This window comes from Molothrus aeneus, chromosome 1 (assembly GCF_037042795.1).
Source record: "Molothrus aeneus isolate 106 chromosome 1, BPBGC_Maene_1.0, whole genome shotgun sequence".
Lineage (NCBI taxonomy): Eukaryota > Metazoa > Chordata > Aves > Passeriformes > Icteridae > Molothrus > Molothrus aeneus.
The window spans coordinates 91,413,751-91,439,961 of NC_089646.1; the positions used below are offsets into that span (position 1 = coordinate 91,413,751).

Genomic DNA, 26,211 nt, shown 5'->3' on the forward strand with positions numbered 1-26,211 from the left:
ACGAAGTCTTGTGGAATTAAATCACTAAGCAGCTACTTATGTAACTTCTTCTATCGAAAATGATTCTATTCCTATCCCAGATATTTCAAGTGTTAAATTAAATGGAAAGGCTAATCCATCTCTGAGAAACTGCACAGAAAACCCTGCTTTTGAGTGAGATATCTGAGGCACTGTACAGAGGCAGCTATCTTAGATGAGGTCTGCTCCACAAAACGCAGACAAAAATCAGAATTAGACATAGCAAATGGGGAGCAAACAAAGGATAGCAGCACAGGACAGCTGACATACCCACAACTAAGAACTGGAATGTAAAGAAAATTTCCAATGCCAACAGGAAATAAAGCAAGTACATATTTATAAATATTTGTATGCAAGAACTAAAAATAGTGCTGAAATCTTCATGCTATCTCCAAGCGTGCAATTGCAAAAAAAAAAAAAAGTAGTAATACCAACACATAACCACACAACAATAATTAGAACTAGGTAAGACTACTACACCCTTAAATTAAGGGGAAATACATCAACAGGCTTTATTGTTTGCTTCAGCCCCAAGTGTGTACAGTGGTCTACTTTGGTTAGAGTTACCTAAAATTTACCCACACTCTTTTCAATCTTTTGACACAAGGTCTTGTTTGGTTTCAAATAGAACCACATAACAACACACATAAAAATACATATGGAACAACACACATGGAAGCAAGCAGAAGAGAAAGGAAAATGAGCTTAGAGTTTCAGTACAATTAAAAGAATTTTTACAAAGTGCAATCTGACATTTCCTGAAGCATTATTTATTTTACATCTAACAGGGTTCTCTTCATATAGCATTGCTTTAGCACACTTACACGGGAGCAGAGCTTCTCCAGTGGGATCCCAGTGATGTTACTGAAGTTTTCTATAAAGTTCTTGGGAGCACGGAAAACTCGAAGCACTTTTTCATCTGCTCCTGACACGAACTCAAAGCGGCCGATCATTGCCAGACAGCGCAGGTCGTACCCGTGCACTTGAGGCCTGGCAATTTCATGCCACGTTACCTATGAGTGAGCAGACACACAGGCAAAACACAATTCTTAAACAGAGAAATAGAGCAATTTAAAGTTCCAAAAAAGCACCACTACTCAACTTGCTGAATTTATTAACACAAAGCAAAGTTAAGAACAATCTTCTACTGATGTGCATAAAACTGGTGCTCACATACATCAGTTGAATCTTCTTTTTCCACCAAACCTTTCCTGTAATTAGTAAACTGTGTCACTGCACAGATGTGTTTAAGGCACTTACTATGACTTCTTCATGCTAGACAGTCAGGAACAGAACATAATTCGCCTAAGCAAAAAGAGGTTTCTATCCTTCTACTTCCAGGACTGTAGGTCTGAAAGACCTAAGGAAGGTAGTGATAATTATCCTGCTTCCTTCATCTGTTCTTTCACAAAGAACAGCAGCACTCCTGTCAGCAGGCTACAGGTTCCTACTGTCCTCTTTTGTTTAAAAATTTGATTCAAGGGAGATCATTTAATAGAAGCTTTGCAAAAACCTGACAAAACGATAATAGATTCTAAGTGTCATTTGATATTTCACCTAGATGATACTTCAGTTGGAAAAATTCAGCGTGTACTTTTGAGTTAAGAGCTAGCAGAACTAGAATCAATTGAAATAACTTAGACTACTTCAGTATTCTAATGCCTATAGCCAAGACTAGATATCATATAAGCAAAGGCATTATGTTGACTGTAAACTGCACATATCACCCTAAAAATTCAATTGAGTTTTGAATGTTGAAGTTTCTGATAGGACCTGAATGGGAGTTTGAGACATCCTACAAAACCTCATGATTTGAAAAGGGCTTGATTTTTTGGAACTTTAAATTGCCCTATTTTTCAGTGAGGAAAAAATCATGCATTCTTTAAAAAAAGATAAAATCAAACAGTGCAACATTCTTACCCTTTACTGGGTACATCTTTGCATACAACACAAAAAACTCAAACCCCAAACAAAGAGAGGGCTATATAAGTCATGCAATAAGCTCCTTCCAGAAAAATCAGGATGGAAATTTGCATGACAAATTGAAGCTGATGGTTATATCTCTTTTCTGATATTCTGATATTGCATTCAACACTTTGTTTCCTTTTTATAGGGAAAAACATGAGCTGTAATACTATCTTTCCATAAACATCTGAACCATCCATTGTGTCTTGTTAAGACAAACATCAGATGTCACCTGTTGTAATTTTTCAGGTGCTAAACTTAGTGTGATAAAGAAAGTAAGGCATTTTAACAGCCTGTGTTATCCAAGTTCATGAGCAGTAGAACTAAAAACTTTTCCAGGGTTCAGAAGGTCTGAATAAACATCTTCAAATGACCCATTTCTATGCCAGCCCTCCACTTCACCCATCCAAAAAGGATACTAAGGCTTTCTCCCACACTTCATGCAGCAGCAAATACCGAAACTACTTAGATTTACACCTGGTCAAATTAGCAGGAAGTCAAAATACAAGAATTCAGTTCATGCCATATTTAGATATGAAGACTACAATCACTCTGCTAAATTGATTGATTCAAAAGTTTCAGGGTGAGCTGTGCAGGTAAATCACACAAAGATCAGTTCTTTCAGAAGACAGGACTAAAAATTAGCAAGCCGCATACATAATAAAGAGTGGTACTTCAGTAGGTCAGAGAAAATGACATTGACAACCCTTGAATGCTGCCAACTTACATCACGTGCTAGTCCTTAACTTTGTTTTGATATGTTTAATGTACCCTCCTGAGTGGAGATTAGGGTAAAAAGCATGGAAGGAAACTGGAAAATTTCCTTCCTACAACACAAGGCAAAACATAGGTTTTGAAATGGGACTGCCACCACTCCTGTGTGGCCTGGAAGAAGGAAATCAAAGCACTGATGGCAAATTCACTCTCTCAGGTTTCAGACCTCCTGTGCTGGTCTACATTACAGAAACTTTGATGAGACAGCTCATCATAATAGTAGCTCATAATAGCCTCTCCAACCAATGGAATAGAACCTTATTTGACTACAGTCAGTCTAGTTTCTGCCAGTTTCCTGAATGGAATACTGGTACTGTTCTGCCAGAAAAGGTTGTATTTGTAGAGGAGAAAAATGCATGAGAAACAAGCAACAGGAACTTCTAAACAGACTTTTCCCCAACCCAATGCAGGAGGAGTGAGCAAGCAGGTGTGTGGTCCTTAGTTGCTGGCTGGGGGTTAAAACAGGACAGGCACCAGCTGCACTCATGTAGTTCAGATAACCATTCTAGTAAAACAGAGTCATTAACAAATTAATATAAAAAAATACAGTGAGAACTTTGTTTAGATTATGTTTGTGTAAAAAAGCACAACCAAAGTTGATTTTCTTTATTATTACCTGCAGCAGTGTAGCCAATTGTTAAACACTGCAATAGGTGGTTATCAGTACCAGTCATGTATTCCTCCTTCTCAATTACTGCAGAGCCTGTTTTCCAAGACTCTGGGAGAACACTAACTGAAGGTAATCTGGACATAGACTCAGGATTGAACTGCAACCATACTGTGTGATTGCAAAAACTCTACCACTAATATTTTTAAAGTGAAAACAGCACATACTCAATTATCAAACCAAGCAGTTTTAAACAGATCATCGCTTGTGGAACTTGAAGGTTTGAGTTATATTCACATAACTCAGGACTGACCAAGCCCCCTTAACCACACTCACAAAATCTTTGAAGATCCTACCTCTGTTTCTTCCTTCCTTTTCCATGGAGCAAAGAGCCTCGTAGTTTGATCAAAGCCCACACTGATGACAAACTCTCCTTCTGGATCCCACTTCACATCTTCTACACTGTTAAAATGTCCTGAAATCACAACTTCTGGAGTCCATTCTTTCTATGAAAAGAGTTCCACAAAGAAGTAAGGAGTTTTTCATTTGACTGATTGGCACATTCTAAGCAAAATAAAACTATAAATGTGCTTATTAAGAAAGTAAGAAAAAGACATTGGTAAATAGCAAATTATTAGAACTCAAGAGAGGCTGAAGAGACACAAATACTGATGTATTGCTCCCATCTGAAATAACCTTGTGTTATTTGTTCAGCTGTGAACAAAGCACAACCACAAAGGAGTTCAAGCTATTCAACTGACTTCTTACTCAAAGGTAAGAAACAGGGTTTAGAGTCTGGAGGATTTCAACCTTCCCTCTGTGCAGGAATGAGACTCCTACACAAAAGGACTATTTCAATCACTAATTTTAAATTATACTGTTACAGAATAACAGAACAATAGTTTTAACAACAGAAATTTACCTCAAATGACTTAAAAGTACAATTCTTTTATTAATACTACTAACAAACAAACCAATGTACCTTATTAACTGTATCCTGTTTCCAAAGGTGTAGTGCTCCGTGGAAAGCATGAGCGATGATCATTGAACCATCTGGACTAAACTGACAGTCAAAAAATCCAAGAGTATTGCCACCCACTTCACCTACCCGTACCTAAATTAATGAACAGAAGTGAAATATCCATGAAAATGGCCTTCCAATCCTACAAAATCATTCTTACTTCATGAGATGAAAAACTACCTCTAGACAAGAGTTCACATTACACACACAAACACATTCAAAGAATATTTTAATTGCAAAGTTAAGCACTGAAATGTCATGGGAATTAAAGCTGTGTGCTTTATGAATGGAGCTTCCCTTCATAGACATCTTAAGATAGGATTCCCCCAAGGGAAAGAAAACTGTACAATAGATGAGATGCAAACCCAAATGTTCTGTCTTTCAGTCCAGCTTGTTGGATGCAACAGTTCCTTATCATCTGTTGCCTGGCTCCTGCTCTGTTGCACAATAAAGAAAAATGATCCAAAGAAACAATAGTTCCCAAGTACATTTTTTTTTCCTACTTAATTTCCAAGATTCCCTAGCATACTTTCATTTCCCTGTTTCTCCATGAACAGCTGTGAACACTCCTTCTGTGGCATATTCTGGCCTCTGTTTTGTGCTTCTCTTATGACTTCCCATATATGCACGCATGCATACACACAGGCCTTACAGTTGCTCTAGTGCCCTTCCACTTTTTAAATTTTATTAAAAGATTAATAAAGTTATATTTTCAAGTTTTATTCAAGACATAAGACCACAATTTCTTTCAAGCTTTCAACTCCCCCATTCCTATACAGCCTCTTTTAAGACCAAAACAAAATGAACCAATGTGCCATTTTAAATGGCACTGCACTAGTAGTTCAGTTTTATTAGCGCTCATTCAAAAAAAATACCACTCATATTGAAGTGACTTTGACATGCCATGCTAGAGGCAGAATTCTAGTCTCACCTCTGAGCAGGGGAATAAATTTCTGAAGACATCTTGTTCATCATATCACGATGAAAGAGAGAAACTGGGGTGTTCCCCTTGTGCCCTTCCTCCCTGCAGGCTATCAGCTCAGATTTTCCTCTCTGGATGCAAAATGGATTTTTGCAGTTAAAATGTCTGATCTGAACTTGAAGCTACACATTTGTGGTCAAACCAATACAAAGAGAATGTAAAATTAAAGAACCGCAACTTCCAACAAGCTTTACTACACAACCCATTTTTAGAAGCTTGTGAATTTAGCCACAACTCCCTGTTACACCTAGGGACATCAAATGGCACCTCTATGTGATTGCCCTTTTATGAACTGATTTCTACTTCAAGCACAAAGGCATTGGAATTTTTCAATGAAACAGAGGAAAAATTAAATACCCTACTGTAATTCCTGCTTTTTCACCCAAGAGACAATTGGAACTTTCTTTGTGACAGGAAAGACCACAAACAATGGCTGCCATAACCCAACACAAACAACTTTAACTGAACTACTGCAATTTGGAAAAGCAGGTCAACTGAAAAGACATCAATCAAAGCACTGGAGAAATCTGGTTGTACTACTTGTTTATTTAGGATGATCCACATCAGAACAGCCTTCAGAATACTACATGAGTGACACTTCATGAGTATTCAGCTCAAATGGAAGGAAAACTTAATGTCACAGCCAATGATCAAGTTACGCTGAGTAAAACCAGGCTGGTGAATTGCATGTCAGCTGCTTTGTGGTAACTGCTTAGATCACATTCCCACAAGGATGAACTGCATATAGCTCAGGAGGGCTCTTAGCAGGAGTCCATAGCATGCATTACTATGCAGCCCCTGTCTTGTACACTCTGAATGACAGCTGAGCACAAACACCCCTTATAAACTCCTCAGTACAGCAATAAGAAAACAAACAAGCAACAAAAATCATATTGTATCCCTTTTTTTTAAATACACTTTTACTTGCAACAGAGCATCAGAACGAGTATTTTTGCAAGAAAAGACTTTGCCTTTCCCTGCCAGAATTTTGGAGAGTTTTTGCTCCCTACAGTACACACATGATGCTGGGAACACAACTTGCATACAGCACGTATTGTGAGAAAGACTGACACTTGCCTGTTCTAGCCAGACTCCAGATTCTTTATCAGGTTCCCAGATGATCACGGTTTTGTCCATTGATGCAGATAATATCCTCATTGGTTGTTGCATGCTGCCATCTACAGTACAAGGAAAATTATTACCCTACAACCTAGGAGCATATGTTCTGAAGAAATTAGGTAATACTGAAATATAAACACATAAAAAAAATTGTTTAGCATCAGAGACATGCAATGCATTTCTTATATGCCAAATTTACAGGCTCTACATTCTTGCAGGGCATTCTTTAGGAGATATTGTATTCTCAGCCATAATCACCCAAAGAAAAAGTAAAATACGTAAGAAAATCATATTCCATTTTTCTCACTCCAAATTTATATTGAATTAAATATAATTTGGAGGAAAAGCTAGAGTTTCACAAAGAGAATGCACAGCAGTTCTCGGTTCCATTCCTTAAGTAAGTTTTTACTGAGCAATTTACAGTTTAAAATAATTGCCTAGCATTCACTGTTTGGGTTTTTTTCCCAAACTGTTAGGTTTGCTACTGACTTCAGCAGACTCTAGCACCCTGTAGTACATACAGTAACTCAGGACTGTTCCCCTGAATGCAATGAAACACGCCAGAAAAAAAGCCCAACACAGAATGGGAAAGAGGGAGCTGCTTCATCACCAGTTGTGAAACCTGTAGGAAAACCACTGAGGAACTTTTCTTTATAATAGAGATATTGGCAGGCATCTCATGAGGTGACATGTTAGCAACAGACTTCCCACCTTACCTTCTGCACTGAGAATATGTCCCTCAGATCAGTTTGCCTCTAGTGAAAATCTATTTTAGGGAACCCAGCATTGGGCAGGCCACAGAACAGAAGCAGCTTCACGTGTATGAAGGACCTGGAAAACTTCATAATCTAACAGGACAGTTTTCAGATTGCAGTGCAAGGCTGAAAGGCCTACATTGTGCCTAAACCTTGTTCTAAAAGGCTAAACCTTTTACTGGTGTCTAATTTAGAAAAAAAGAGAAAAGTTTAAGGACCAGATAACTAAACCAATGTTTTTAAAGCAAGTCCTGTGTCTTTCACTAAGTGTATTTTGACATTCTAATGGCACTCTGCTGTTCAAGTGTTGTACACACCAGCAAAGCTGTTCTTTGTACTCCTGAAGTCACCTGTAATCAGTAACTCTAAAATATGTCAGAAAAAAAGACACCTTTACCAGTACAAATAGTCAAGGGTGTTCTGACTGTGCAATGTCAAATCAAGACTCTCCTTCCCTTATGTCAGGCAGATACATAACAGCAAACCAGTACTGCAAACAAGGCTTCAGAACTCAGCAATTTCAAAAGAAAGATAAATACTGGAGCAAAATGTAAAATTAAAACTATAAATAACACTGTTTCAATGGGAGTCTGCACTAATGCCTTAAAGTTAAATGCTTTAGAAAAACTGATACTCCAGGAATCTACTCATAAAACATTATTTGCACAATTTAAAGACTGTCATCTCTACAGGAACAAGTGAACATGCAAACACAATACAAAGACATGTGACTGTACTCTATGTATATGACACTTAACACTGGTAAGTGTTTGATATCTTTTTACCTTTTGAAAATGGAGGTTGCCAGTGAACTGCATACACCCAGTTTTCATGACCAGCCAAAACAGACTCCAAAGAAACTGCATATGATGTGTCAGCATCTACCAAAAATCAGAGAAAAGCATATTTCTTTCTAAAAGCCAAGAAAGGTCATTTCTGATATCTTTAGTGAAAATAATCAACTGCTTTCAACATCTACCAACATCTCAAAAGCTTCCTGACACTGAACAGCTCCTTGAAATCCTACTTTGGCACAAGCCCTGAGGACCAGATTTATGGTCACAGGTCAGTGCATTGCCTCAGAAGAGTCTCTGAGAATTCCTGGAGAACTCTCAAGCTGTGTTGAAATAAATGCCCTAAATTAACACTACACATACTCTTATGCATATTTGCATCTCCAAATGACTGCAAACACAAACATTAAAACACTTCAAACAGCGAATCAGGATTTGCAGGAAGTATCATGAGCACTTTTTACACATACCTTGATTATATTAACTAGATTGCCAAACCATTTACCCTACAATGTCAGCAATGCAAGCATCTGATGTTATCATGCTTAAACAGCTCGTTAAATGACCATAAAGTAAGCCTGCACATACTTATCTGTTACTTGCAGTATTTCTCTAATCTTTAAGTTATAGCAGCACCTTTTAATTCATTGAATTCAAAAGAAAATTAAAGCTAAGCTATTAAACTGGAGAACTACAGAACAGCTCCTCTCCCACAGACAAATAAGTGTCCTACATATTGCATTTGGAATATGTATAACAATAAAAACCCATGTTGGTACTAAGCCCTCTCACTGCTTTATCATTTCGTGTAATATATCATTAACTTTTGGCTTTAAAACAGTAATTCTGCTTTCTTAACAGCTAAAAATAATGCAGTCAACACAAAACAAACACCTTGTCAGGTTCCCCAGAAGCATGAAAAGATACACAAGTGAAAAGTTGTGCCAGAGAATTTTATAGCTGTTACCTACCTTTAACAGTAAAAATATTCTCTTTCAGTTTTATGGAATCATCTTCAGTTTTTGGAAGCTGCTTTAATTTTCTACATATTTTCCAAATTCTTATCAAACAGTCCTTAGCACAGCTTGCTAAGAAAAGGTCTTCACCTATTATTTTTCAGAAAAAGAAGAAAAAAAGAATAGAGCCATATTTTCATTGCACTCACTGCCATGACTAACCTACCATCTTTCCATACATGCACCTAACAGCATTATCCCAATTTTTCCTATTGTACACAGTATCATAAAAAAATTCAGTTTTATTTCAACATCAATTCACTTTCCCTACCATTCAAATTCAAATTTCCCTACTGCAATTCAAATTCTTTACTATTTTATAACATGCTGGGAATATGTCCATGATTGTAAGATGTGGAAGATATGGTAAGCACTGTACACGTTATACATATACTTCCCTACTATTTATGGGCCTTCGCTTTTGGAATTCTATCAGTCTCAATATTTGTCAAAATCTCCTTTCCTCCTTTTCTTTCTCCATGCTTGTAGCATACTCAAATTCCTTTTTTTTTTTTTTTTGTGCCATTGCAATAACTATTTGATTCATTGATGTCTGAAAAGATTCCCCTCATAATTTCCCAATTAAAAAACAAAAGGGGCAGGGAGGGAAGCAAGAAAAGAAAATATAAATGTACTATTTCCCCCTACTCTTCCTCACTCAGATACAGACATTTGTATATTGAACAGGATAAGTTGCTAAAACCCCAATTTGTTTGCATTTAAGTACCAGTCAGGTAAACATACCTGAAACAAGCAAGAAAAATGTTTTAAAAGGTCAAAAAGTTTCATCTTGATTTTTAATATTAATAACCACCATCTCAGGAAACAAACATCACAACCACAAGAGTTTAGGTGCTACAGTCCATCAAGGTCAACTCTTGGAGGGGTAAAACACTAGTACTGGCATTAAACCACTATTGCACTTTATTCATCTTGCATACTGACCACAGACTGCCCACTCAACGCCTCTTATCCAATCTTCATGGCCAGGGAGTATTAACGTTTTCTGAAACTGAATAAAAACTCCTGTTACATCACAGAAATGCACCTAAAGACCACGCACTTATCAGCAATAAGCTTTATTTTTTCAAGTCTTTTATATTTATAGCTTCTATTATCTGAAACAGAGAAAAAAATAAGCCACAGCTAAGGATTGTAATTTACACACAGATTCGAGACAAGCCTTTTTTGTTTTGCCACCATTGGATAAGGTGGCACAGGTAACCCATATATGAGCAGGAAAGGATGTGAAGTTAAGGTGCACCTTCAAGAGGCTACAGTCTCTCTGTGATATAACTAAATTTTTTTTTGAGCTTATCAGGCTTACTGTGGTACACAAAGTGCGGTACACATAATGCAACTTGGATGTGACAAGTAATTTCTCGTATTTGTGTGAAGTGGATACAACTGCAGATGATGAAGAAAATTAATACAGGTAAAATCAAGCATAAAAAGAAAAGCAAATGTTCTGACATTATTTTCAAGAATTAATTTGTATTTATAATAGAATAGGAATAATAAGAATCAGTTATGGCACTGGAAATATTCTCTATGTTTCTTAAGCTTATTGATAAAATTTCTAAGTAAGGTATACATCAAGAACTGCTGATGGAAAACTCTACATGAACATGGGCTCAGGAACACTAGAGAGCAAACACAGTCTGGATTCCCTTTTACGAACTTTCACTATGAATTTATTTTCATTTATGACATATGTAACATTACTGTCTTGTTTTGACTCAAGTCCAACTATTTACTCCTTACTTAGAATTTAACCCATTTCTGCTTTTCTTTGCCCAGGAACAGCCCTATTTCCATGACATTTTTTTATTCCAAGTTGAATTACAATGTCTGAAGTAACTGTTACAGTTAAAACAGTTACTTTAGTATTAATAACTTATCACAGTATTTCTGGCATTATATTCTACTAAATCCTTTACCTAGGCCTACTTAAAACTATGACTAAATGACAGCCTTTGCTATGAGTACAAGTCTGCAACTGAGGTCTCTCTTCCAATCTGTGACAGGGAAAAAGAAAAAAGGAAAAATTTGTATGTGTATGAAAAAGAATCCATACTCAGAAATTGGTGCCTCTCTCTTTGATCCAACATTTTTGATATTCCCCAAAGCCACCTTCCCATCAGTGTTACTCTGCCTCTCCTCATCACACATTTGCAGTCAAAATCATAAAATGGTTTCGTTTGGAAAAGACATTAAAGATCATCTAGATCCACCCTCTCCAGCCATGAGCAGGGACACTTTCCACTAGACCAGGCTGCTCAAAGCCCCATCCAACCTGGCCTCAAGCTGCTCCAGGGATGGGGCATCCACAACTTCTCTGGGAAATTGTTCCAGTCTCACAGTAAAGAATTTCTTCCCAATATCTACTCTAAACCTACCCTCTTTCAGTTTGAAGCCATTGCCCCATCTCCTGTAACTCCATGCCCTTGTACAACATCCCTAAAACTACAGAACCATCTATATATGAGATACATGACCAGAACAGGATACATGATCAGACTAAGCTGATCAGATACTTCCAAACCAGAAAGTTTAGGTCTTAAGAATGAGTTCTCACAGCCACCTAAGCCTCATTTGGCTGGTCACTTCTGCAGCCACTGGCACTTCTAAATAGGGCATTCCAGAGAGATGCTTATGTTAAACACCTAACGGGTTACGTGTACAGGCAGGAAGAACAGTCCAGGAAGTGACATGAAACAGCAACCTAAAGATTTTTCTGAAGACAGGCTTCTGGCAATACATAAAAAAATATCTTCAGCAACTGATATTTCAGATAATAGATAAAACACATTTATTTATTCATTTATATGACCTTTGAGAAAATGCTCTGTATTTTATAGTCATTAAGGTTAGTTGGTAACTTTTTTTCTAACAGAAAGATTTGTTCAGGCTGAACTGTCGCTAACATCCTTCTCTTTTATTGTTAACACTAAAACAGTGTGTGCATCTCCCGAAACTTGACCCTAATATTAATCTAAACATACATCTAATAATTTTCTCTTTTCAAGGTGTTGTGGTGTGGGGTTTTTTATAATTACCCATCTTACATCAAAGAGATCTATTCAGAAAAGCAGCCATTTGTTTTCCCTTAAAAGAGTAAAACTAATTATTTTGAGATTATTAATACTACCCCAGATTTCTAAGTCATTTCCTGAACAGGTTTTTAGGCACTACTTAGCTTGAAGTCAAGCATGCAGTTCTTTTGTGCTGCAGAACAAGCATATTTAAACAGTCAGCTAGAAGTCTGTACTAATTTTTATATGCTTCCATTGAATAGACCCACCGACCTATTCACATGATTTAAGGTGGAGGCTGCTGAATTTTATTACCTCATATTCACTGATGGCAGTAATACCAGCACCAGATGGTATATGAGGCTGAAGAGACATACCCCCAAACCCCTGAAAATGCACCCAGTCCCTTAAATGGACTCATGCTGCTTTCCCATCCCTATAAACAACATCCTCCACTCTTCACCCATCTGAGCAGAGTCAGTACAGTGGCTGGAAAACAGAGGTGAACACAAGGGCTATTACCACATACAGAAATGAAGCATGAGGAACACAACATTCTTGGTCATATGATTTAGTTTTAGGTGGTATGTGAGGAGCAAGGAGTTGGAGCCAGCAGTCCTTATGGGTCTCCTCAGACTTGAGATATTCTAAGATTTTATGATTCAGCCAAAGTTTTCAAGATACTGGTTCCCATAAAAATAAAACTGTTGACTGAAACTGAGCAAGGAGGAGTGTATGCTGTTATGCTAGGATTTTTAGTATTGTTTTTGCCCTTTTCTTTGAAGTTTATGTCTCTTGGCATCCTAAACATTCAGTTTCTTCAGATGTATTCAGTTCTAAAATTGAATCAATATAAATGTTCATGCAGATGCACATGGTCATTACTTTTAGGTGATTCAAAGTTTCTATTATTGTCTAGGTTCTATATACACCAGTGTTTTGAACTGTCATTCTTTTCTTTTTTTACAGATTTTGTTTTTATAGTCTCATATTTCTTCTCTGTTTCAGTTTCCACTTGGTCCTCACTGGACACATAAGAGGTTACAGCACCAACAGTTAAATCTAACAAAACCTCCTGGTCTGACAACTTCACAGGCTTTCCCATGCCTCTTACCTAATCTCTGAACATTGTTGCTTAGCAGCAATCTGGTCTCTTTCCTTTTAAGCAAAGAATAAAGCTGTTCTGTAGGCAACACAATTAATGAAGCTGTGGACATGCCCAGCACACTCTGCACAATTAACCCTGCCCACACTTTGGGTACATCTCTTTCAGGACCAGGCTAGTAGCCTGGCTAGTAGTTTGGTAAATTTGGCAATAGGGGTCCATGTCTCTATGCAGCTGTTAATCTCAACAGATTAGAAAGAGCCTGAATTATCTTTGATTCATCCCCCTATTCCACTTCTCAACTATGCCAGACTCTTTAGGTGGAACCCAAAACAAACAGTGCACCATCTTCTCAGAAAAACAAAGCTCAAATAGAAATGTTTTGGTTTAAAACTCTAATTAATCTGCTGGTTTATTACTTGCCCTCCACAGACCACATCTGTAGATGTTATATCCCTAGCAGGAAGACATATTATGGTTTCTGAAAGATTTTTCCCTGGATACTTTTATAAATCAATACTCTCTTCCAACAAGTCAGAAAAGCAAAGAATTCATTTTCTCTCTACTATATAACACAGTAAGGGATCTGTGGGTAAGGAGTCTCAAAAGATGAAAAGTGTGCCTACTCAGTTTTAAAAACCAAGCAGTTTTTAATGAATAAATACCTCTTGACTGCAAAATTAATGAGTTTACCAAAAGGTAGCCTGAATTAGCTAAGTAAAGATGCCTCATCCTCCCTCAGGGTCTAATAGCGAGTGCCATTTAAGTTTCATAAGAATGCATGTTCTGTTATGAATGCATGTTCTACCTCTGGATTCATACTCACATTCATAACATCCTTTTTGAGGATGTTAACTAAAGGAAGTGCTTTACAAGAGGCACTGAATTAACTGAACAGAGCTACAGGCCCTTACCAGTAAGGGAATGACACAGGAGCTAAGATTCTGATCACTCTCCTATGCCAAGTTCCAGTAAAAAATGGCAAGGCTATAGTAACACTTCCTTCAAATACCTTTAATATTACTAAGAAGCCATAAAAAAGGTGTCAGTAGATCTGAGAAAACCTGATGAACAAGATTTAGCAGCTCGGCAAGAATTCATGTCAGAAGGCTTGCAAGGATGTTCTAATTATGTTAATAGTTGTAAAGCACAACACAGGCTCTCCTCTTTGAGGCCTGCACAGTTCACTTAACTAGAAGAGATGTTCTGGAAAGTTAAGATAGACATGAACAAGAAGTCCCACCTCATTTAAGAGATATTCTGAACACCAACTCTGCCACAACAGCTGGTGAAAATACTTTCTGAAATTGAAACTGTGAAAAATAACACTTGCAAAACAAAACTGCTCACCGCTTGTATAAATCAAGTTTCCTACCTCCAAAAAAAGACAGTGCAAACTTGCTTATGAAGCTTAAGAGGGAACTTACTAATTCAAGTTACCTTCCTTTACCCTCCACAGACTGACTACCTTTTAAAATGGCAGACTATTGTTATACCAGAAAGTTTGGCCAGCAATGGACAAAATAAGTTACGTATCTCTGAACATTTTTGGCAGTCAAACTGTATATAATTTGTTAACCTGAATCATACAGGAAAACAAATTTCCAACTCTGAAGGAGAAAAACCAACCACACAGTCCCTGAGATAAAAGTCTTTCTTTAACACACTGAGAATCAATAGTGGCATTTTGCCTTTGCTAATTCCCAGAGAATTCATTAAACTGACATAACTTCGAAGCTACACAGGAAAAAAGAAAAAAAAAATCTAACCAAGCACCCTTCTTTTCTTCTCAGTGGTCAAGAAATCATTAAACATAGAAGAAGGGAATGAAGTACTTATATTACTGGCAACAACAGCAACCAAAAAAATCTTTTTACTGTACATGGCAGCACAAACAGGCAAAATTGTCAAAAAAGTAGCTTTTGTCACTCTCTCTCAAAAAAACCAAAAAAGAATAAAGGAATACCTATTCTTTAATCCCTAAAGGGAGTCTGAGCAATTGCAGCAGACTAAGCGGTTCTACATATGCCAGTTTCAAAAGGGGGTTCTAAATGGTAGCTTCACTGGTGCAATGGGAGAGCATTTGTGATTTGAAGGGTTTTTTTAAGGCAGTGAGAGAAAGAAAGAAGTGATACTGAGCTCTGTTTTGGAAAACAGTCATTCAACACATGCTTTAGAATCTAACAAAACCTCTGAACAGATGCAAGAGAGGACATAACGTTTCTCTACTGCTCAAAAGGAATATTTATCTGTATGAAAAACTAAAAATTGCCAGCTTCCAAATAACACATGAAAAAAATGTGTGCTTTTATAAGATCAGATACTCCTAAAAATACTTTTTTTTTATGTTCAAAAGCAGTCAAGCATAAAGGGCACACTTAGCAACAAACATAAAATTCCTCAGAAGTCATAACAGTTTTATTTTAAGAATTTATAGAAAGAAAGTAACATCATTTCCATAAGAACAACTCAATGCCTGGATACTTAATAAAGAAGGACAGTTGCAGCTATTTTGTATCAGTGGGAATTGAAACAGCCTATCTTCACACAAGGGAAAAAATTAAGAAAAACACTTTCATACACTGAATTCAACTTCAATATTATGTATGTGTATTTCATCATTATCTAAAAAAATGGATGAACTATTAGAAAAAGCTTGTTGTATGCAATGGCTACATAGAGACAGAAAGGACTTACTGAAGAACTTGGAAAAGATCACCAGCACATTTGAAAAGAAGCAGAAAACTCAGTAATGCTCTGAGCAAGAGACAAAAATTTTAATTACCTGACCATTCTGCTGTATAAACAAACTTATTTTGCAGTCATCACCACCACAAGCCAGTATTGGTACTAGAAAGGAAAAGAAGGTCTTCATTTTTTTATGAGATCTAATATTCTAGGACATGAAAAATATAAATAATGTACAAATCAACATAAAAATATTATGGAATATAACAATACTAACAGACAGACAAGTGTGATACCACTTTTTTAAGGTATTCTACATTAGCTGTCTAATAAATTAGTATCTTAAGAACACAGAACTCAAAAATTACTTTAACTGCAAATAATACCTATAGATATTTAAGATGCTAAAATGAGTAGTTTGTCTCAAGCTCATATATCTGTAGGAAGTTCAAGTATTAGAGTTTTTATTAATTTTTCACTCAAGACTACTCAAGTCTTGAGTAGCAATTGACTTCCACTAGCTAACCTAAAAAGTGCACAAACCCTGTAAGTGTATTGAATCAAACCAGAGAAAGTTATGTCTGAGGGGGTTAAAAAAAGAAAAGTTAGGCAGTGTATTAGTTCTTCTCTCCAACAGAAGAGGATGAGGAAAAACAGTTAATGCTTACTCCACTCTTCTTTTTTTAACATGTCATAAGAGGAAGCATTACTGCTAGGGACTGAAACAGTAAAAGCAAATAAATTTAGTATAAAACTATGAAGAAATAAGTTATAAGTTAAGGGCTAGACATTTGAATTTCTCAAGTCTGGATAGAAAACCAAATACTAAATTTCACTAAAATCAACTACTTATTTTAACAAAAAGCCTCCATGACATCCCTTCATATAGATAATTTTATCTTTACTATGAATAGATCAAAAATCAACTTGAATATTCATAATATCTTTATCCTCTATACTAATCTCTTCTTTCTACTTGTACCAAATCTGTGCCCAGTTATCCACTGTTCCTCTTGCACTTCTCAGCCACATTCCATATTCTCATAGTTCCATCACTTGCTTCCTCTTTCCAAACTCTAAGTCACAATTCACCTCCGTCTCCTCCTCTCTTTAATAGGTCTAAAAAACTGCTTTGCATCAAAGGTGATGAGCTGCTTTGAATGAAGACCTGGTCATCAGGTCCACAGAAATTGGGCAGGAGTGATGTTTTCTTCTATAAAACACAATACAATGGATGTTCTTGAAGAAAACATCATCCTTTCCTGAGAAACACATTTTATGGGCCATTACTGTAATTACATATTTGCTCAATGGAATGAAACTTTAGTTAAGAAAACCAAAGAGAGAATTATGATTTAGTTGCTGTTGAAGACAAATGCAAATACTTTCACTCAAAAAGTTCTATATAGAACTATATAGAACTTATATATAGAAAGAAATATATCTATATATCCAGACTAGTACATAGTTTTCCACATAAGTGCTTTGAGGTATTAGAATTTGGATCTGATTAAGATAAAATTCCTGCAGAGGAAATAAGAAAAGTAAGTTGGATAAGCAGAGCTTTTCCAAGTTCACTTGCTCTTTTTTTTTTCACCTGTTGCAATTCACTTCTGAGGAGACAATTATTTGCTGTCAGAGGCCATGCTACATCATGACAATTATCCAGGTCATAGGAAGAATCAGATTATATGATAAATAGCTGATCAAGATTTGTAAAAAATAAATCCTATTGCCAGCATTTTATAGGCAGAATTTGTGCAGACACTGTAAGGCAAAAAGCAAGCAAGCAACCAAAACTGCAAAAAGCTCTTCTTCAAGGCTGAACAGCAAATGTACAGAAACTCCTTAATAAAGAGGCTGCCAGAGAAGTGTTTAAGCTGCATTCCAGCTGCAAATGACTGGTCAGGTTTTAATGAACAGTTTACCAGATTTCTCTATTTGACTTCTTGACAAAAGTGGTTCAATTTTTTTTTTTAGTAAGTTTTTTTCAAGGACAATCAGTTAAAATCCTAGGCTCAGGAACATCTTCTGAAAGTTAACGCATCCATTGCATATGTATCAATTTTCAATGCAAGCCTCAAATTTACTTTCTTGCCGAAATTAGAGGTTGCTGTAAATGCTTCAGGAAATGTAGTTTATGATTTTCAGAAAAGTAATTCTGTATTTAGTTCCTGACTTAAGAAATGCAGATTGTTCTCAAGAGAAAAGCTTCTTTGAATCCCTGTGCAGCTGACAACTTAGCCTTCACAAAGATTTCTGAGCAACTCCTAAATTTATCATAATCATTTTTCCCTGAAGATCATTAAAATTCCAAATTGCCATTAGAGATTAATGTTTCTGACAAATGATCAGCAGTGATTTTTAATAATATATTTTAGCTACTTTATTTAGATTTCAGAATTAACATATGCCTCATCTATATGGACTACTATGTCAGGTTTAGGGAGAAAACACTAGCTATGCTTTATTAAAAGCTCCCTTACGGATTTCTACAGGAAACATTTCTATGCATTTATGGTTCAAAATCTAAACTGTTTCTTTGCAATTTTATCAGCAGAGGTCATCTGGTTTGGAACTGGAACAAAAAAGGCAAATGTGTATAATTTTTTTTTTTTAATTCCACACAAAATGAAATTTTTGTGCAAAATGAAATTATGCAATATTGAAAATAATTTCAGCTCTTCAGAAAAATAAAGAACTCTTTTTTCAGTTTATGAGCACTGTACTGCTTTGGATAACTAATCTGAATTGGGATGGGAAGAGTTCATAATACAGGATTGTCCTGCTCTCAATGTAACTTTAAGCAACACTGGTTTTGGGGACTCTGGAAAACAAAATCCTTGCTATTCCACCATTCAAAGAAGCTTCAAACATTTAATGCAATTTGAATTTCAGAAACAGTTTTAAGAACTAACATGATAATTTTAATTCATGGTGTTTTTAGAATGTATGGTTACTTCTCTTATATACAACATGATTTCAACATTGAACAGATGCACTACTCTAGAGTGTTACAGTGAGACATTCTTATCTGTACAGTATCCTAAATGAAGATATAATCCGTTGTTTTGCAATCTGAATGTTATACTCAGACACCACAGGCACTTCACTTCTAAAGAATATTCACACTTGCAGTAATTATTTTAATTTACCCTCAAGCCTTTTAACTTCATCTCAACAAGCACATTAGTGTATCTACAGGAAAAGAGAGAGGTGTAAATGTTCTTTAATGGTACAGATGCTGCTTTTGGTATCAGACATGCTCTGAAAACAGACACTGGCATTTCCAAATAGGACAACACATTGTGATAGAGCTTTCATGGCTCACAGAATTATCAAAGCCAAAGAAAAAAGTATGCTTGTAGGCATATAATCAAAACAACACATCAGTGTGGAATGCATGCAGCAGAGCTGAAAATTCCAAATACAGTAAGAAAATTTAGCACTTTTTCGGTTGGGAGCCTGGCAGGCCTCCATCCAGGGGAAAGACTCTACTGATACTTAAACCCAAATTTAATTCAACACACGTATCTGGCTTGAGGATACATCTGCTTTACTAAAAAAAGCTTCTACCTATTTGCACAAAAAGAATATGTCTGTGGCAGCCTACAAAACCTAATATTTCTGTTTGTAGAAACCTACATAAACCATACTACACAGATTAAAGTAGTTCAGCATTTCAAATTTTTTCACATTTAAGACTGAACAAACAGATGATAAACACTGCTTGGGAACCCATGGTTTTCAATGCGGGCCTTCAGATTTTTTCTGAATTTTGCCCTTCAATTCAAACAACAAGAACAAACATGTGCAGCAGCACAAGGAACAGGTGGAACTAACAGCATCATCCTATCCCATTCATTTACAGCATTATTACCCTGGTTTAAAGCTTTCTATCACAAGAGTTCAACTAAGCAACTCCATCTGAGTGCCATTTTGAAGACACTGTAATCAGTCTTTCTTTTTAATTACTGAGAAGAGTTCAGAGAAAATCTTTAGGTACAAGAATCAGCTTAAGCAGATTTCATAGGAAACAAAAACTGTGGCACACAGGTCTGGAGTCAGCAAAATGAAAATCTGTTCGGGGGATTTCTTAGATTTTTCTTCCTGCATTAATATTCAAGATGTGCAAGCTTTACTTACCATCACTGCCAGGCAAGAAGGATAAGCAGACATCCAGAACAAATCCATTTCCAAACTGCAGAATTTCAGTGCATTTAGCTGGAAAACAGAAACAGACAGTGTTGATCTCATTCACTGTAACTATTACAATTACACTGTCATTTCGTTCTATATTATACACTTAAACTTTCCCATCCATTTTTATTTTAAGAAGCTGAAAAAAATCTACATTTTTTCAAAAGCATAAACAATAATATCATCTTCTGTGTGGCCATAAAAATTCATCCAGTTGGTTGGGTTAGAAGATAATACTGTGTTAAATCTATACAGCTTGACTGTGGTAACACACCAGAGGCAATAAATATTACAAAATATATCCTGTGGCAACAGCATTCACAACAAAGGAAAATAAAACTGAATCCATTTTCTACAACGGCAGCTAGAGAAATGAGCAAAAACCTGCAAACATCCCTGAGACCCTGGAAATCGTTAAATTAGTAAACTAGTAATCAATTAAATTAGTAAATAAACAAGAAAATAGCAGAAAAAAAATTATCTACAGCAGAAGAATTAGTCCCTCTATCACTGTAACCACACCAGCAAGACAAAATGGAAAAGATGAGACTTCGTGGGGTTCTTTGGGAGCACCAAAAATGCCTTCCAGAACATGGGACTGTAGATTGGCAACTCCACCTCTCTCACGTAGGCAAGGCAATAGGAGATCTTCAAATACACCCAAGAAGGAAGAAAGTAGCTAAAGAAATGCAGTCACTAAACCTCAACCAGCAAATAACACCTTAAATCTCAATTATCTACCCAATGTATTTCTTATGCGCTTTAGAATGCTGTTTTCCTGTATTTCCATGCAAGAGCATGGAAATACAGGAAAACAGTTCAACAGAAGGTCAAGATCCCAAACTTCATTGGACTCAAGCCAATAGGAAAAAACAAGTGACTAATTAAACCTCATTTTTCTAATGCCACCATTAATCATTTTACTATGTAATTCTACTTCACACATGCATACAGCTAGTCTGCCTCCACATTACAATGGTTCAGATTGTCATAACATGAATACATATTTTAAAAAAAAAGTAAATTCAGGCCACACATCCCTGATGAAATATAAAGATAAATCATTCTGCAGAATATGGCCCAAGGCTTTCCAAGAATAATACAGTGCTTTGATGTACTAAAGTCTGAAGACAAATCAATGTAGTTGCATTACAAGATATCAGTATTTAATACCTAATGGATGAGCATTCATCATTCTTATTTAGCCAGTATGTTATCCCTAACATTAAAAAAATGTTACCTTCTGAACCATGCCAAGACCAGATTCTCACAGTAGAGTCAGAGGCTGCAGAAGCTATTAGCACATTTAAATCAGGTTCATCTGACTGGCAGACAGCATCCACAGCAAAAAGAGCTTCCGTGTGGCCTTTGAGAGGAATGCTTTTCACAAGCTGAACACATGAGAAAATTTTACAATGTTTAAATTCCAGTAACTTATGTGAGAAAACTTTTAAAGCAATTTTAGAAAAAAAAAAATACTTAGTATTTCAGAAACCCAGAGAAGGGATACAGCAGCAATGAATATTAACTGAATAAGATTCTGCTCAAAGCTAAACAGAATTAAATGTTCCTGTGTACACTACACCCTCACTATGCTATAACCTCACCCTTCTTTGAGGGAAGTTGGAAACAGTATAGAAAGTTAGGAAGAGCAGCTTTCCTTCCATTTTCTCCTTCTCTTGTCCCTCACCCTAAGGAACATCTCAAAAAAGTTTGGAGAACCTTAGTGAAGGAGACAGAGCAGAGAACACAATGGAATAAGCAGCAGCTACAGCAGCTTTAGCAGCAATGTTTAGTGCGTTCTCACAAACCAAGACAGCTTTTTACTCCTTCAAAATGCCAACATGAAAAACAAAAACGCTAAATTTAAACAATGAATACAGGTGATTCAATTTGCAATCTGTTCCTCATAAACACAAAGATCAAGGTGAGAAGCTTTTAATTTTGCAACCAGCAGTTATCCAACATTTATTCAGATTTTTATCATAGACAGACTTGACATCTCTTTCCAAAATCCAGCCTGGTAGGCCTCAGTGAGAATTTTTCATTGGTTGAATACAGAACTTTGTTTTTAAGAATTTACACTAGTCTAGAACTCCCACTAAAATGTGCACATTTAGCCACATTCTTTTGAAATTATTGCCATATGGCTGTGCACCACACCAGCAGAAAAAGTCTATTAAAAAGTCTGTAAGTTAACTTAAATAAATGCATGAACAGTTAAAATGGATCAGGATGAGAAATAACTTATTTCTGAGAACTTTCCCTCATGAAAATGGGTTAATTTCCCCCTACTATGCATTCTCGTGCCTTTTAAAATGCCAAGTCTAATAACCTACTTTGAGACAGATGATGAAATGGGTTACCTACACAGCCATTCCCAATCCAGTGCTTAATAAGCAAGATATTAAAAGCTAGAAAATAAAGCGTTTTTTTCATCAAAATTTCGGGTCATTTAGAAGGCTCTTTCACACCACACTAAATCTCTTGCATTACATTTTACAGTAGAAATAATAAATTAGCATGTCTCCTTACTTTCCTCCATTGCTCTGAAAAAAGCCAATTGTTGCACAGATTTTTTTTATTTTCATTTTTGTTAAACATCCACTCCACCTTGTATATCATCCTAGTAAGACTATCTATATGCAAACCCCACATTGTTGTACAGATTGACCAGAAATCACTAGAAATGGATATAAGTAAACAAATCCACTCAATGACTGACAGGTTCGTTAATTTCTTTACCAATGCTGATTTGAAAAAGATGAACCACAGAAAAGAGGAAACAACATTTACAGTAATATATAGCAAGACAGAGTACCAAGAACTTCAAGGATATACACACTGGGTTCAACTTAAAAAAAAACAAAACCAGTCAAAATGAAACAAATAGTATGAACCAGAAATACAAACAAAACAGATAATTTGTGATATGTGAGACACTACTGTAGAGGAAGATTTGAGAAGAGATTATTCCTGCTTACCTGATTATTCCATGTTACTGTGTCTTTCCATGCCCAAAGAATAAGTTGTTTATCAGATCCACCAGAAATTAACTCTGTTTCAGAAGCTAAAAAATATGCTTTGGTTAGTTCAGTGTGCACTTAACTTTGTAACAGCAACATAAGCAGTTCTACTGGTTACTACTCATAAAATATCACTGGTAACCAAAGCTTCCACCAAAATAAAGAATGGTTAATAGGAGTTGCACTGTGCAGAACTGGTTTAGAGCAAAGATATTCCCTAAGAAAATATAAAGAGAAAATTCTCAGAACTATTTAAAGTTCCATGTAAAAGTGGTAAAAATACCTTTCCAGAAGACTCTCAAATTCAACAGTGTAAATTAATCTTTTGGGGTTTTGTTTGGTCTTTTTGGAAGATAGGAAAATAAAGTAAGAGAAATTTAAACAAACGGAATTCAAAGTTTCACAAGGAAATTTAATTCCCAAGTTCCCTGAAAATAACTTCTTTTAATCATTTTTAAGAAGAATATGTTTCAGTGCAACCTGTTGAAAGGATGGCAGTTTATATCACTATTAGAAACTAATGTTTGCATCTCAGTACTTCTCAAAAAAAGGAAGCAGCACATTATATTAACAGTCTAATTAATAGTCACATTTCTCTTCTTCAGTGAGAAATGCCTAAGGGCAAGAATATATGCCTACGAAAAGCCCGCACTAAGCAATGTTAAATCCTGGAATTACTATCCAGCAAAAGCCTCATAAATGTCTCAAACATTTATATTTATCTAAAGATTCTTTTTGTCGAGCACATAACCTCTATGCAACTTCAGAGCTTTATACTCAGAGATTGCTGAAAAGACATTGCAAATCAGTTTACAAAGTCAAAACTTGCAAAACTCCAAACCTTACTGAAGAGACTGGTGGAAGAACAAGCTGTGCGAGCCATCGACCAGCGTGAGCTGCCACAGCCCCAGGCAAACATCCTCCTGGGGTGCCCCTGGCTGTGGAGCCAGGAGCAGAGATCCCCTCCCTCGCCACGCAGCTCACCTGGGTTCGGCAGCTCGCATTCCTGCAGACCCATCTGTGAACATGAGGCCACACCTCGAGTACTGTGTCCAGCTCTGAGCCTCCCAATTCAGGAAGAGCACTGAAGTGCTGGAGTAGGTACAGAGATGGGCAATAGAGCTGATAAGGATCTGGAGCACGCATTTCATAAATGGCTGAGGGAGCTGGGCATGTTTAGCCTGGAGAAGAGGAGGCTCAGGGCGGACCTTATCATTCTCTACAACCACCCGAAAGGAGGGAGCCAGGTGGGGGTCGGTCTCCTCTCCCAGCTAGCAAGTAACAAGATGAGAGAACACAGTCTTAAGCTGCACCAGGGGAGGTTTAGGCGGGACATCAGGGAAAATTTCTTCATAGCAAGGGTGCTTAGACATTGGAATGGACTGCCCAGAGAGGTGGTGGAGTCACGGTCCCTACAGGTGTTTAAGGAAAGAAGGGACGTGGCACTCAGTGCCATGGTCTAGTTGACACGGTGGTGCTGCGTCACAGGTTGAACTCAATGATCTTAAAGACATTTTCCAAACTAACTGATTGTGTGAAAATCCCTCCCGGAAACTAGGCTTAAGGCGAAAGGATGTTCTGCGAGGGTCGCAGTTCCCTATTTCCTGGAGAGTACAGCGCAGCCCCGCTGCTGCCGAGCACCCCCCGCCGCCTCTGCCCTGCAACGGCAACGGCGGCACTGCCCGGGGCCCGCGGGGGAACCGGCCCCGGCGCCGCACCGCCTCGCTACTCACCGCGGTCCTGCCGGCGGACCCAGCGCACGCAGTTCACCCTGCCGGCGTGGCCGCGGAGGGCGGCGACCGCCCGCCTCACCTGCGGGACAGACAGACAGCACCGAGCGTCAGGGACTTGGTCTAGGACTAGGGCTGGTCACGGTCACGGTCCTGGTCCCCCCCCAGAGCGCACCAACTCACCGCTGGGTCGTAGAGGATGACGTCGTGGCAGCTGCCGAAGGCGAGGAGGCCGCCCCGACCCCAGGCCACGACGCCGCCGCCCGCCCGGTTGGGGCAGCAGGCGACGTGACAGACCGACACGGGCGCCGCCATCTTGGCCGCCGCCGCGTGCGCGACCCCGCGCGGCTCCCGTGGCAACGACCCCGCGCGGGGCGGGGCCTGAGGGGGCCGGCGACTGTGAGGGCCGGCGGCTGTGGGGGTGTCGGTGGGGCGTTTTGTCTCTCTTGCGCCTTTTGTCGTGGCCTTGAGGGTTTCATAAGTGCAAAACTTTTCTCTTTGCTGGCTCCTGTGAAGAAATTCCTCCTAATGCTCAACCTAGATGTCCCCCGGTGCAGCTTAGGGCTGTCATCCTGTCGCTGGGTGCTTGGGAGAATAAAGCGACGCTCACCTGGCTATAATCTGTTTTCAGGGAGTTACAGGGATCGATAAGGTCCCCCCTGAACCTCCTTTTCTATAGGCGAAGCAACCCCAGCTCCCTCAGCCACCTCCCGTAGGATTTACCCTCTGGACCCTTCACCAAGTGAGAGAGCTGAGTATCAGAGATGGTGTCACTGATGCCCATTCCTGGGCTGTTTCCATGACCTGGGAAAGAGGTGGTACCAGCTCCTGATAAAGAATCATGCTCCAATTAAGTTTCTGATGTCGGGATGTATTTAATATTACCATGTATGATGTCCCTGAAATTACTGTTGTGGAAAGCACGAGAATTTGCTACTGAGCAATGGCCAGGCTCAACTGCTTGATCTGAATATGTTTGAATACCTCTGCTTTTCAGCAGAAAAAAAAAAAAAGAACAGAGCAGTTAGTGAATTCCATCTGCTAGATTTTTATTTTTTCATTCTTTTATATATTTATTGCCCCTCCTGCACAAGAAATTGAAATCAAATCAAGGAAAAAAAAAATACTGCTGTGGTATTCTAGTTTTACTTGCATGGTCGCTGGCCTTGAGAAACAGGTTCACAATGCAGGGTATTATACTGGATAGATGTGCTCAAATTGTATCAGCCACTTGGCTTCACAGGTTCAAGGACTTTGCTGGTTCCCAATAGCCACAGGTGCAAACAGCTGCCCCAAAGGCTGAGTAGGAGCCTCAGCAGGACCTTCAAGACATCCACTCTTGAAAGATGAAACATGAAAAAGGCTGTGGAGCAGAA

The 26,211-nt window shown here is 37.8% G+C and overlaps 1 protein-coding gene across 2 annotated transcripts in view; it reads right to left on the reverse strand.

The window, feature by feature from the left end:
- The window catches only part of ELP2 (elongator acetyltransferase complex subunit 2), a 37,681-nt gene extending 12,516 nt beyond the window's left edge, over positions 1 to 25,165 (reverse strand). Inside the window, exons 1-13 of one of the 2 annotated variants that reach the window (XM_066560619.1) lie at positions 25,019 to 25,165; positions 24,839 to 24,917; positions 23,064 to 23,149; positions 21,320 to 21,470; positions 20,026 to 20,103; positions 15,977 to 16,041; positions 9,997 to 10,063; positions 9,007 to 9,141; positions 8,027 to 8,122; positions 6,445 to 6,545; positions 4,347 to 4,478; positions 3,721 to 3,870; positions 843 to 1,031 (exon numbers count right to left, since the gene is read on the reverse strand). In XM_066560619.1, the coding sequence (XP_066416716.1) occupies positions 843 to 1,031; positions 3,721 to 3,870; positions 4,347 to 4,478; positions 6,445 to 6,545; positions 8,027 to 8,122; positions 9,007 to 9,141; positions 9,997 to 10,063; positions 15,977 to 16,041; positions 20,026 to 20,103; positions 21,320 to 21,470; positions 23,064 to 23,149; positions 24,839 to 24,917; positions 25,019 to 25,150 (1,461 nt within the window). In that variant the 5' untranslated portion in view covers positions 25,151 to 25,165. The remainder of the gene's footprint in view (positions 1 to 842; positions 1,032 to 3,720; positions 3,871 to 4,346; positions 4,479 to 6,444; positions 6,546 to 8,026; positions 8,123 to 9,006; positions 9,142 to 9,996; positions 10,064 to 15,976; positions 16,042 to 20,025; positions 20,104 to 21,319; positions 21,471 to 23,063; positions 23,150 to 24,838; positions 24,918 to 25,018) is intronic. The other variant, XM_066560610.1, reaches the window with a different exon arrangement.
- Positions 25,166 to 26,211: the final 1,046 nt, after the last annotated feature.